This window comes from Danio rerio, chromosome 2, assembly GCF_052040795.2.
Source record: "Danio rerio strain M-AB ecotype USA chromosome 2, GRCz13ab, whole genome shotgun sequence".
Taxonomy (NCBI): domain Eukaryota; kingdom Metazoa; phylum Chordata; class Actinopteri; order Cypriniformes; family Danionidae; genus Danio; species Danio rerio.
The window spans coordinates 8,490,612-8,505,291 of NC_141022.1; the positions used below are offsets into that span (position 1 = coordinate 8,490,612).

The 14,680-nt window shown below is 34.8% G+C and overlaps 1 protein-coding gene across 6 annotated transcripts in view; it reads right to left on the reverse strand.

Annotated features, from left to right (window-relative positions):
• The window catches only part of kcnmb3 (potassium calcium-activated channel subfamily M regulatory beta subunit 3), a 38,685-nt gene that overhangs the window by 2,264 nt on the left and 21,741 nt on the right, over nucleotides 1-14,680 (reverse strand). For 2 of the 6 annotated variants that reach the window (XR_015478230.1, XM_087240460.1), the window contains exons 1-3: nucleotides 12,460-12,536; nucleotides 5,638-5,850; nucleotides 2,648-2,828 (exon numbers count right to left, since the gene is read on the reverse strand). Coding sequence is in view for 3 of the 6 variants with exons in the window: in XM_087240460.1 (XP_087096586.1) it covers nucleotides 2,648-2,828; nucleotides 5,638-5,850; nucleotides 12,460-12,485 (420 nt within the window). In the remaining 3 variants the exon portion in view is untranslated. Of the gene's footprint in view, nucleotides 1-2,647; nucleotides 2,829-5,637; nucleotides 5,851-10,049; nucleotides 10,367-12,459; nucleotides 12,537-14,680 lie in introns of those variants that run through there. The other 4 variants (XR_015478228.1, XM_087240459.1, XM_087240461.1 and 1 more) reach the window with 3 other exon arrangements.

A 14,680-nucleotide genomic window follows, 5' to 3' on the forward strand; every position in this document is an offset into this window, starting at 1 on the left:
GGTGGCAGCCAATTTTTAAAAATCATACATTTCCATTCATACAAATTAGCCACTAAATTGACAAAAGATTGTTACGGATCCTCATAAGATCAAGCTGGACATTTGTATGGTAACTCACTGCGTGACTTAAAATGTGTGTGATCTTACAATTATTTTATTTGGAAAATCTTATTGCTGCATACCCCTGTTTAAAAAAAGTAGTAAAAGAAAGATTTGTTGTAAAATACACAATTTCTAACTAAATTAAATTGCACTCAATTTCAACAGAACTTGTCGTAAATCTGGCATAAACATGATTGCCATTATAATTGTGTCATGAATATTTTGATGATAAAATTTCTCATTAAAAGTGTCAATCCTCTGTCAAGTAAGCTTTATAAGGGTGTTTATAAACATTTGACAGCATTTTAATGACAAATTGAATTCATGCAATTGAGTTTGGAAAAAAATATTAATAATGCTGTTATTTGTTTTGTTGGCATTTGGGAGTGTAGAAACACAGGTAGAAAAAATTTTGTCTAAAGTTAAAACAGATAGCAGAGAAATTTCATCAATATCTTGCGGCAATTCATAACATTTCGATTTAGTGGCTAACTTGTATAAATTTGTATGATCTCTTTCATAAATTTTAGTATGATGTGCTCATCCCACCAATAATGGTTGGGATTAGTGGTTGAGCTTGGTGCCATGTTTATTTTTAAAATCGTACATTTTCATTCATACAAATTAGCCACTAAACTGACAAAATATAAAATAGTTATGTTTCCTCATGAAATTAGACTGTAGATTTGTATGGTAACTCACTTTAAGATGCAAATTATATGTTTTAAAAGACATCCTTGTGTGCAACTTGGAACAATATGTGTAATCTTAAAATTACTTTAATTTGAAAATTCTTACTGCTGCATATCCCTGTTTAAAATAAAAGTAGTAAAAGAAGCAAAGATTGTTGTAAAATACAATATTTTTGACTAAATAATTTCTACATTTAATTTCAACAGAACTTGTCATAAATCTGGCATTAAAATGATTGCCATTATAATTGTGTCATTAATATTTTGAAGCTAAAATTTCTCATTAAAAGTGTCAATACTCTGTCAAAAAACATTATAGTTTGATGGGTTTATAAACATTCAATGAAATTTTATGACAAATTAAATTTATGTAATTGAGGTGAAGAAAAATAATGATGCTGTTATTAGTTTTTTTGGCATTTGGGAGTGTAGAAACACTTGGAGAAGAGTTAGTCTAGAATTGAAAAAGATACCAGACATTTCAATGATATCTCACAACAATTTTTAACTTTTCGATTTAGTGGCTAACTTGATTAAATTTGTATGATCTCTTTCATACATTTTAGTATGATGTGCTCATCCCACCAATGAGGTTGGGTTTAGGGCTGGGCTTTGATGCCATGCCTATTTGTAAAAATCTTATATTTTCATTCATATGAATTAGCCACTAAACTGACAAAACGTAAAATAGTTATGTTTCCTCATAAGATCAGTCTAGACATTTGCATGGTAACTCAGTTTTGGATAGAAATGTAAATTGTATGTTTTAAAAGACATCTTAGTGTGTAACTTGGAACAACATGAGTGATTTTAACATTATTTAAATTTAAATAATTCATACTGCTGCCTATCCCTTTTAAAAAGTAGTAAAAGCAACAAAGATTTGTTGTAAAATACTTTGACTAAATTAAATTACAATTAATTTTAACAGAACTTGTCATAAATCTGGCATAAACATGATTGCCATTATAATGAATATTTTGATGTGAAATTTTCTCATTAAAAGTGTCAATCCTCTGTCAAGTAACTTTATAAGGGTGTTTATAAACTTTTTATGGCATTTTATTGACAAATTGAATTCATGCTATTGAGGTTGAGAAAAATAACAATGACGCTGTTATTAGTTTTGTTGCCATTAGGGAGTGTAGAAACACTGGAGAAAGAATTTGTCTAGAATTGAAACAGATAACAGAGACATTTTGATTATATCTCACAGCAATTTGTAACTTTTTGATTTAGTGGCTAACTCGTATAAATTCGTATGATTTCTTTCAAACATTTTATTAACCATCCCACCAATGACAGTTGGGTTAGGTGCCACGTCTATTTTTAAAAATCTTACATTTTCATTAGTACGAATTGGCCCCTAAACTGACAAAATGTAAAATAGTAACGTTTCTTCATAAGATCAGGTTGGACATTTGTATGGTGAATCAATTTTGCATAAAAATGCTAATTATATATGTTTTAAAATACATCTTTGTGTGTAACTTGGAACAATTTGTGTGATCTTATAATTATGTTAATTTGGAAAATCTTACTGCTGCATTTCCCTGTTTAAAAAGTAGTAAAAGAAACGAAAGTTTGTTGTAAAATACACTATTTCTGACTAAATTACAATTCATTTGAACAGAACCTGTCATAAATCTGGCATAAACATGATTGCCATTATAAGTGTCATGAATATTTTGATGCTAAAATTTCTCATTAAAAGTATCATTACTCGGCCAAATAATATTATATTAATGTTGTGTTGTGAGAATTTATGTGTGTGTGTGTGTGTTGTTATATTGATGAATCATGTTAGTAATGTGTGTGAATGTATGGTGTGTGAATAACACTGATATTTGTACCTTAAGCCTGGAATTCACAGCGTCTTCATCATAGTAAAGTTGAAGCGATGACGTATTGTTAGAGGTTGTGATGTTTACTAAAGCACGCAGGCATTTGAAGTTAACAATACCACGACAGTCCATCACTTCATCCGACAAATCAATGTGCACCAGTGAGCAGTTCACAGAACTTATCCAATCACTGTTACACACACAAAACATTAAATGGTTTATTATAGTGAATGATTAAATGCTTAAAGGTGCAGTAGGTCATCTTTCACAATGCTAACAGTTTAGCATAAATCTCTGAATCGCAATCCCTCCCCTGCCGTCTAGAGCCACGCCTCCTTAAACACGAGCACAGCAAAAGAACCCTCTCTCATGTGTTAAAAGCGACTGGTTGTCCGGCAGCCTGCAAGCCAAACTGACATGCTATTTCAGAGCGAATATTTAGAGTTGGATGGTAAACAATATAGAGAGAGACTAGGCGGAAAAGTGCTATTTACTTGTGTTTTGTTGTTAAACTAATTAAAATCTACATTATCAATGCTGTAAAAGGTCTCTTATGAAACTGAAAATAGTCTTATCAATCTTTCATCAGAAGATTTTAGTGGCTGAACTACACTTCTGTGAAGATACAATCTGACAACAACATCTAACGTTACATCAGCTTTGCGTGAAGCTAAAACAGTTTTAAAACAGAACATTACTTATCTAAGAGAAATCCTTCAGCCATGGTATCATCCTTTCTCCAGTGTGCAAAGGTAACTCCAATATTGATTCAGGTTTTTAAAAAGTTTTGATTCAGCAGGTTTGTACAGATCGTGCGTCTGCTCTCTCTCTCTCTCTCTCTCGTGAACGCGCAGCACAAACAGTGGTCGGTGGAGATGCGTCCAAACGACTGCGCAGAAAAATGCTTCTGAAGACAATCACCTTCTGCACCTCAATATAAAATATACTGAAAAAAGTATACTTCGAACCAACTTTAAAAAAGATGATGTAATTTCTTACATTAAATATAAATTTGGTTCAAACTTAATAATTTATTTTTTTTTTTTTGTGTGTGAATACATTAACTATTTCTTACTTTGGTACAAAATAGATTTTTTATTATGGAAAATTTATATATTTAGTTACCCTTCTATCAAAGTATAATATTTCTTTGGGCAAACCTAAAAAAATACTGTAATGTGCTACAGCTAAATTTTACAATTTTTCCTCAAATTACAGTTTCGGGTAAAACTGAAAACTGTAATTAATTATTAGCAAAATTATTATTCAGGAGCCACTGTACCACCCCAAATGTACATTAGAAATATATAAAAACCAAATAGCCAATAGCAGTACCTTTTTTTTCATGTGGTCACATGACATAAAAACTATTTAAAGTACAAATACTATTTTGGCCTATTGGGGTTCACTTTTTGCTTTAAGGCAAAATGAAGGAAATAGGTTACACTCAGAAGCCATATATATTTTTTAATCCAATTAATCCAGTATATAAACATACTTTGAAATGTGTGCAGAAAAAAAAAATCAGAGAAGGTTACTATTTTAGATTTACCCATATTATGTATAGTTATAATAAATAAAATGCTAGATTAGGCTCAGTAAGATCAAGAAATTGCAAAATATATATATATATATATATATATATATATATATATATATATATATATATATATATATATATATATATATATATATAATTTTGCACTGTGTCGATATATATATATATATAGTTAGGTCCAAAAATATTTGGATATCAACACAATTCTAACATTTCTGGATCTAGAAACCAATTCAGTTGATTTGAAAATACCCTGAAAGATGTGCTTTAACTGCAGACTGTCAGCTTTAATTCAAGGTTATTTGCATATCAGGTGAACTGTGTAGGAATTACAACAGTTTGCATATGTGCTTCCCACTTGTTAGGGGTCCAAAATTAGTTGGACAATTGGCTTATAAGCTGTTCTACACATATTATGTGTAGTTTTAAAATATAAAATGCTATATTAGCCTCAGCAAGATCAAGAAATCGCAAAACAAAAATGACATATTTGGTGCTTCATTAAGTCAATAAAATCCACAATTATAGCCTGTATTAAATTTAGAAGACACACTGGAGTCTGGAAGAGCAGATTTATTTTAGTTATTGTCATTTTGCTAGATACAGAAAAGCTGGAAGAAAAAGATATATAATAAAGGTGTAACGAAAACAGTGGTTAGTTTACTTTTATTTTTAAAAATACAATTCGCATAATAATAAAAATTAAGTCACCTTAAAAGTCCCAAGTTACAATGCGTTTACTTACATTATTTTTGTAAAGTCGACTTGTTTCTTTTAAGGCAACTGGTTTACTCGCCTCAACAAAAAAGTTAAGACTTAAAGCAATCTTAACTTCGATTTGTGGAACCCAGCTATTTTTACTGCACTGTAAAAAGCAATTACATAAAAAAAATGAGTACATCTATTGATAAAAAAATGTACAAGTTCATTGATTCATTCATTTTACTTTCAACTTAGTTCCTTTAGGGGTCACCACAGCGGAATGAACCATCAACTTATCCAGCATATGTTTTACAAAGCAGATGCCCTTCCAGCTGCAACCCATCACTTGCAAACATCCATACAAACTCACATTCACACACATACATTATGGACTATTAAGCTTACCTTAAGCTTCCTTAATTTTTATATCTATGCACATAGTTCATTTACTTAAAGCAGCGTTTTCTCAATTTTTTAAAGTCAACTACGTGCTTTTTACAGTGTGTATTCTAAAGTTTTTTGGCACGAAATGAAAATTAATCATTTTGACACTCACAATATGGATTTCTGGCTATTGTCAAAAAAAATAAAAAATAAAAAAAAACTAGCTCAACTGATTTTGCGGCCCTGGCTTACAGTGTTCATTTATAAAAAATGTTATCATTGTAGTAGTTATTAGCAGCTGTTGCTTTCATTTAAGTATCATCAAACTGACGGGCTGTCTAGTGCTGAAACTAACCTATGGATGCACGGTTTGACCATTAAGATTCCCACCATCAGGTACATGAGGATGGAGCAGGTCATCATGAGGAAGCCCAGGAGGACGGCTCTGTCTTCTCCGACACTGGAGTCTGGGATTTGAGCCCGGGCTTTCTCGTTGCACTTCAGCTCCCTCTCTTTCCTCCAGTTCCCCCCAGAATCATGCAGCTGGGCCTGATGGTGGATTACATCCCTAAGAAACAGCCGGAGAATATCTCTCTTACTACACATCATTTCATCACCAATGTATATGGGTTGTTGACATGACACATCGTCATCATTTACAATGCAGTAAACGGTTAAACATTAGTTAGTCAAATATTATAAAAGGTTAAAAAATATATTTACACACATTTACATTAGTAAATAGACACAATGATGGGCTAAAAATCGATGGAAATCTGCGGATTTCTACGCTCACAGACTTCGTGTGGGCCACTGTAAAAAAAACAAGTGCAGCTTGAATACTTGGGGGTGCAACTATTAAAATGTGGCCACTGGTCCAACAGATTCGAAAATTGGCATGCTGTGTTTTTGTAAAAGGTGGTACCCATGTATATGAGGGCATTATTATTTTCAGGACATATCATGATAAGCATAGATGCCATTGATCAATGAAGTTTCAGCAACTCTTTGACAGGGTCCGAATGGAACAAACTCATATTTGCACTCACCGGCCACTTTATTAGGTACACCTTAAGAACTGCCTTAATCCTTTGTGGCATAGATTTACCAAGGTACTGGAAATATTCCTCAGTGGTTTAGGTCCATATTGACATGATGGCATCACGCAGTTGCTGCAGATTTGTTGGCTTCACATCCATGATACGAATCTCCCGTTCCACCACATCCCAAAGGTGCTCTATTGGATTGAGATATGGTGACTGTGGAGGCCATTTGAGTACAGTGAACTCATTGTCATGTTCAGGAAACCAGACTGAGATGATTCACGCTTTATGACATGGTGTGTTATCCTGCTGGAAGTAGCCATCGGAAGATGGGTAGACTGTTGTCATAAAGGGATGGACATGGTCAGCAACAATACTCAGGTAGGCTGTAGTGTTGTTAAAGGGCAGGATAGTCATGCTTTCATGTTGTTGATGCCAAATTCTGACCCTACCATCCGAATGTTGCAGCAGAAATCAAGACTCATCAGACCAGACAACGTTTTTCCAATCTTCTATTGTTCAATTTTGCTAAGCCTGTGTGAATTGTAGCCTCAGTTTCCTGTTTTTAGCTGACAGAAGTGGCACCTGGTGTGCTCTTCTGCTGCTGTAGCCCATCCGCCCCAAGGTTCGATGTGTTGTGTGTTCAGAGATGCTCTTTTGCATATCTTGGTTGTAACGAGCGATTATTATGTTGGCTTGAGAAAGCCAACATACTGTTATACTACTCTGTCCTTGAAAACAAACGTATCTCCTCCTTGGCCGTTCATGCCACAAGGCCCAAATGTGGTCAAAATGTGCCTTCTACATTCAAGATTGTTGCTATATCTCCTCATGCCTATAAGACTTTTTTTTAATATAAAAAATGTTAAATATTAAATTTTTATAACCCGAGCATATAAAAAAAAAAATTATACAAGCCCCAAATTTGGCCAAAAGCTGTATTTACATGCGTTAGATTTTGTTGCTATATCTTTAAGGTTTATCAGACTTTTAGTTTTCCAATAAATAATTTTTAAGCATTATTTTTCTCAAAATATGGCAAGCCATTTTTGACTTAAACTCCATATTTTTACTGATATGGCAAGCCATTTTTGCATGTTTCACTTTCACACCTATTAAGCATTGCATTTTCAAAAAAATACGGCAAGCCATTTTTACATAATGTTCATTCCCTTAGTCCCTTTATTAATCAGGGGTCGCCACAACGGAATGAACCGCCAACTTATCCAGCATTTGTTTTAACACAGCGAATGCCCTTCCAGCCGCAACCCAACACCAGGAATACATAATGTTCAAGTCCAGTTTTTGACACTCATAAAGACTATCATAGAAACATCGGGGTTGATTAAGATCACTCATATTGCCAAGAAGCTTTGATGTATCATCACTAACCTGTCAAATGTCCCCATAGCAATAAAACAGTATAACCTAGCAACCATTTAAAAATGGCAATATCTCTACATCAGAACATCGTAGGGACCTGGGCATTGGCTTGTTTGACTCATGCTAGCAAATGGGATTTCCTGTGTACTATGCATGGTAACAATGATAATGGAAGCCAAGTGCTAATAACGATTAGCTACATGCTATGAATGATTATCTAAATGCAATAACATATGCTAGAAATGCCTACTAAGTATTGGCATTTGATCAAACATGTACAAGAGCATTGCCATTTAGCCGCCATGCTTTCTGCCAACTGCCATTCCCAGTCCTAGCGCAGCCACGTTAGCTTTCTCAAGCCAACATCAAAGTTTATCAATGAACTTTAGATTCTAGGTTCTAGTTTGAGTTACTGTTGTCTTTTTATCAGCTTGAACCAGTCTGGCCATTCTCCTCTGACCTCTAGCATCAACAAGGCATTTGCCCCCACAGAACTTCCACTCACTGAATATATTCTCTTTTCTGGACCATTCTCTGTAAACCCTAAATCATCTTTTGTAAGCTGTTTGGACAAAACGGTGTGTAGGTGTAGTGTGGCCACAGTCATAATGGACTGATAGAAACTCAAGTCTCTTTTTTTATTTCCTGTTGTTAAAATAGGATCCAAATCCCTTCCATTTTGAAGCCCACCGCAACGTGACGTAGAAGTGTGGTTTCCCCTCTCACCGAACATTAACACGTCGCATATTAACACGTCTCCGTAGTAACACGTATAATCATATCAACAAAACCGGATGTGCGCAAAGCAACGCGGATTAAAAGATCTGTTCAGCCCTCTGTGATCATCAATCATCATCAAATGTGATCAAGTTTTACAAGTTTAAAACGTTTTTAAAACATGTGCATGTTTGTAATGAATCACAGTGATTTACTTCAGCTTTATCACCACAGCCATGTATCAGTACAGTTATGAAAGAAGAAGCTTCAATCCCGGTTTGTGGATGTTAAATCAGGTTTATTTTGTACATTAGCATAACAGATATCCATACAGCAGTGGATATTAACGTGTATCCTGTCACATGTCACAAAGTTAAACACGTGCGTGCTGTATGTGTGTGTGTCCGCTGTATGTGTGTGTGTTTGTGTGTATGCGTGAAATCTGTAACGGCATTGTGTGTGACTCATCATTGCAGAAAGGCTTGAATTAACTCCCAACAAATACATCAGATAATCACTGGAAAAGCTCTATTACTGTAATACTTCCCACAAACATTATGTGAGATCTGCTTTGTTCATGTCTGTCACTGTGCTGTTTATCTGACACAGCCGAAGCAGAGATTGAGGCACACTCTGACAGAAACGTGAGAACGGTGGGCAAGGAGAACTAGCATTAAAGGCACAGGCAACAAAAACAGCTACAAGGTGTTTAAAGCAGACAATCCTAACATTCTAAAAGGTATAATAAATAATCTGATGGGTGTTTTGAGCTGAAACTTTACAGACACATTCTGGAGACATAAAAGACTTATCTTAAATCTTTAAAAATGGGTCAAATATGTGTCCTTTAATGCAATTTGTACACTCAAAGAAGTGTACTGTTTTTAAAGACATTATTTCATTCATACTATATTATCTGCACATGCAGACTTTAAATATATTTTAAAGTCACTGCTATTCCACATTCAAAACAGTAAATCACTCTTATTTTTAACAAAGAGCAAATGTATGGGTCAACATAAGAGTGACAGGTTTGCAATTTTGGGTAAAGTTTCCCTTGAAGATGTAAGTGTCTCTCTATCTATCTTGATATAATGTAAAACAACAACAACAACAACTACAACAACAACGACATCACTGCATGATTAAAGAAGGATTAACTATGATTAAAGTAGAATTTTAGCTGAAACAGTTGTCAATAGGGATTAATAATTCATATATTTCTGAAAACAAAAGTAATACCTGTGACTCCTGATGACACATTGAGCTCTTATGAAATGAAATAAGCAGTCTGTGCAAGACTCAGAAATCTGAACATTACTTATAACCATATTAAATTAAATCCACAGCTTAATTTAATGTAAAATGATTATTTCAGTGGACCCGACAACATCTATTTAAAAAAATTAAATCTGACCTTAGATTTTATAAAGGTACAAATAAAAAAAATAAAGATTTATGAATGTTACACCAGTTAATTCAAAACTATAATTAGTTTAAGCTTTATCACATTTGCTAACAACAATTCTAACTTAAAAAAAACTCATTGATGCTGGGGTTATAATTGCAAAATCTCCCCACAAAGCCCTTATCTCGTACTAACATCCCAACTATTGAGTATTACCTTCATTAATCAAGCCTGAGGCGATGGATCTGATCTCCATACGTACCGCATGTGTCGCCGCCGCGCACCCTGCAGGGTGATGTTAACAGGAACACTGAAAGACCCCCGAGGGGACTGATTCAGCAGCATTTCTGTCTTACTAAGTAACCCTTAACTGGGTTACAGCACTAAATTAACACAACGCCGACCCCACTTCGACAAGGTCAATGTCCCATACATCTAGACACAGAACCAGCGTGCAGTTTTGCCATCAGACATGCAGTGCACAACAGAGTGCACTTAAGGGATTGTTTTCTTCGCATCCAGATGAGATCAGCAGAATATTTTTCTTCTGCCTGAACTGGGAGGTCACAGAGGGTTTCTATAGGAACCCCTACAGCCAGACCATGATTATGTCCTATGGGACTGTAAACACAACAGACTTTTTTTCCTCTTTTTTTTTTTACATTTAACCTGAACAAAACAATAAAGTGCATGGAATCATGTGTGATTTTTATAAAGCTTTGTGGAAAACTTGTTACTTCATGCTAATTTAATAAAGCTAGTTCATTTGCTAAGCATTACCTATATTAATGAGAGGGGTCTGGATGCAGACCAGGTGCAGTGCAAACTGAGCTGCAATGCTTTTTATTGGGCTTACCTGACCCCACCCCTAACCCCGACCACCACAATGACGTCACTAGCTCCATTTGAGTGCATCATGTCTGACATTGCATCGCTGAGTGATGCAATCTCAGCTTGCATCATAAAGGCTGCATCCGATAGAACTAATATATAGATAATAGACATTAGTAAGCAGTTTATAAATACAGCTACAAATGCTGTATTCTTATAATGTGTATAAAATTTCATCCTTTGTCAATGATTATTTTTATTACTAAATTATTACATGGATTATGATAGATATTTGACACAATCTAAATTGTAAAAGCGCTGTAGAAATAAACATGTATTGAATTATGTTTCAGGCATACAGTACATTTTATTTACTGTTTATTAATGTTTATAAAAAAATATATATATATATATATATATATATACATACATATACATATATATATATATATATATATATATATATATATATATATATATATATATATATATATATATTAATCATAATCCATGTAATAATTTAGTGATTAATAATTAATTAGTTAGTAAAAATAATTATATATATATATATATATATATGTATATATATATATATATATATATATATATATATAATTTATTTATTTATTTTTTTATCAAATGATTCAGCTTGTTGGGTTTCCATCGTTATTATTTTGACTTTATTTAACTGAAAATGAAAAAAAATATTGCTATCTTACTACCAAATCTCATACTTATTACAAAGAAACAGCAAGTGTCATAGAGAATTAAGTGTGAACATTTTGCTGTAGAAAAACTACCCTAAAAGGTCTTGTTAAAAACTATTACAGTATATACCGATTTAATATCTAATAAATATCAATTTAATATCCAGTATATATCGAAAATCAGAGTGATTATGAGTTCTGAATGCTATCTTACCTCAAAACATGTGTTCCTCTGTGCATGATAGCTTTAGCTGCTAACTCGGCTCTGACAAAACACATTCGTTTTGACCAACTGACAAAACTCAGGTTCGTTTGAGCTTTTTGAGCGCAACAGAATTATTAATGAATGATTTTATATATAAAAAGTAAACACCAATGGACCTGGGGGCATATTCTCAAGATATCTAAAAGCTAAAATTAGCCCCTAACTTGCAGAACTACCAAGGAGTTCATGCTCAGACATGACACATGTTCTAGAATGGCCATCCCAGTCCCCAAACTTAAACATTATCAAAAATCTATGGATTGATTTGAAAAAGGCCGGTCATGCTCACTGCACATCATGTGACTTAACCAAAGAAGATCATTGGCTAAATTAAGGTCTTCTCTTTTCTACAAAATGATTAGCATGCTGGTCTTTAAGAAACAGTGGCAGTGGAAATGAACATATAAATATCATGTCAACACCATTCGGTAGAAGGTTAAGAATTATTTATAAACCAGGTATTTAGGATGAGCTTTTAAAGATGTAAATCAGAATAAGCTAGTAAATTATTAATAAACTTTGCAAATGAACATTTATACGTCTTATATTTCAGGCATACAGTAATACTTTATACTGCTTACTGATGTTTATTAATATTTTTTTTATATATAACATTTTAATTTTGGTTTCCTTCTACTGCTGATGCTTTCTTCCTACCAAATTCACAGTTAATTACAAAGACATAGCAAGACATGTCACAGAGAATTGAAGTTTGAATTTTTTATGTACAAACACTATCCTAAAATGCCTTGTTAATAACAATTACAGTATATATCGATTATTCTAAAATCAGAGTGATTATGAGTTCTGAATGCTATCTTACCTCAAAACATGCGTTCTTCTGTGCATGATAGCTTTAGCTACTAAACTGCGCTCTGACAAAACACATTCTCCAGACCAATTGACAAAACTCAGGTACGTTTGAGCTTTATGAGCACAACGTTGTATCAATAATTAATGAGTTTTCATCCAAAATAACTTGAATTATTAATGAATGATTTACTGTATATGAAAAGTAAACAACAATGTTGTGGACCTGGGGCCATATTCTCAAGATATCTTAAGGCTAAAATTAGCTCCTAACTTGTAGATTTAGAAGAAAATCATAGAAGTCATGGATGTATCAGGCCTAATTTTATTTAGGGCTCCTACCTTTTTGCTTTCAAAGTATTTCACAAAGCGTTTTAGTGCTAAAAGTATCATTAAAGAGGACTCTTAAAGAGACAGTTCACTCAAAAATGAAAATACTCACTATTTACTCATCCTCAAGTGGTTTATGAGTTTCCTTATTCTGTTGAACACAAAAAGAAGATTTTTTGAAACATGTTCAGTGACTTCCATAGTATTAAAACAACAAATAATATGGTTGCTACAGTTATTAGCTGGAGTGCCCAAGCAGACTCACTTGAGGGCACTCCAGCTATATAAAACCTCCAGCCATTCACCCGGACTACACCTTCCATCATTTATTGCATTGCTATATGGTACGTAAAAAACTGTTACTTTTTTCTCGTTGCATGTATTGAAGTAACCAAGTGCTCTCAGCCAAGAGAAGGTTATTCAGGTACTACTTGAGATCGTTGTGTGCCATAAACTGCACATCCAGTGGATATAAATAGTACTAGTGCACTCACTGTGCTGTTGAGACACAAAGTGAAGCTCTCAAATGCTCAGTCAGCGTGTTTAAGAGTCAGTGAGTAAAACTATATCTGTATATATTTAAACAAAATTTATATTATGCTTTAATCAGCCACTGGTGAATGAAAGTAAAAAAAGTGTTCACTCATTATCTCATTTTCAACCCAGGCCATTCTGATTATGTACCCTTATATACATTTCTGGAGAGCACCAAATATGTCCCAGGAGGTACGTTTTTTTGCAGTTTTTGCGAATCCACTAGAGGCCGCTGTGTACGCTTTTTGAGATCTCAATATTATTTCACAAGTGCCATTCAGACTTGCTGTTCTAGTATAAATCCACCAGAGGCCACTGTCGACTGACTGTCTGACCGATCCACACCCACCGTCTTCCTTAAACTCAACCAAAATTGTTTTAAAAAGCACTGGTTGACCAGCGACCACCCTCTTCTCTAAACTCAGCCGACAATGTTTTCAAAAGCAATCCAGAAAAAGAAAAGCCCTCGCTGCAGCCTGATACCACATTCTGAACCTGTTATTTACTTGTTTGTTTTATTTTTTGATTTTGCTTTAAAAAATCTTGTCATTGCGGCATTCGCGCCTGCGCTGTTCTTGCGTAAAATGCCTCCGGAGGCCGCTGCCGAGCAACCGTCTGTCCGTCTGGCTGAATGACTGAGCGATTGACTGGGCGGCTGGCCAATCGGCCGACCCGGCCACCCTCCTCCTCCTCCTCCTTCTTCCCTAAACCCAAGCAACGGTTTACGAAAGCCGTGCCGATTATGACCGCGTTTTTGGATTTCATCGCATTCTCGCCTCGTTACGAACTCGTTCGCTTTATTTTTTTGATTCCGTCTATTTGATTTCTGGAACCACTCTTCCCGGAATCGAACCCGATTGGTTCCTCCTCCTCCTCCGGGCCTCCGCTCCGCTGACGTAACATGACAAGCTAATCGGACAAACTGGTTGCAGTGGAAAAGCCCTGCAGACGGCCCAGCCGGCGAGCGCGTAGAGGAGCGGCATCACACCGCCCCGTAGCGTTTGCTTGAAAAAACTAAATGCGGCCATACGTACCTCCGGCCACGTAAATCGCGGTCTCCAGAAACGCCTGCGGAGCTACATTTTCAGAATGAGCTTGGGAATTAATCCCAGTACAGGGTTGCAGCTGGAAGGGCATTTGCTGTGCAAAACATATGCTGGATAAGTTGGCAGGTGATTCCGCTGTGGCAACCCCTGATGAATAAAGGGACTAAGCCAAAAGAAAATCAATGAATGTATCCCTTAAACATTGTTATTTTGAGATATTACCATCTGTATGCATAATATATTATTCAGTCAGGAATTAGCTCTTATAACCATTCAAAGAATGCTGCTTTAAAGGAGTAGAATTACAGTCCACTTCACCTGAAC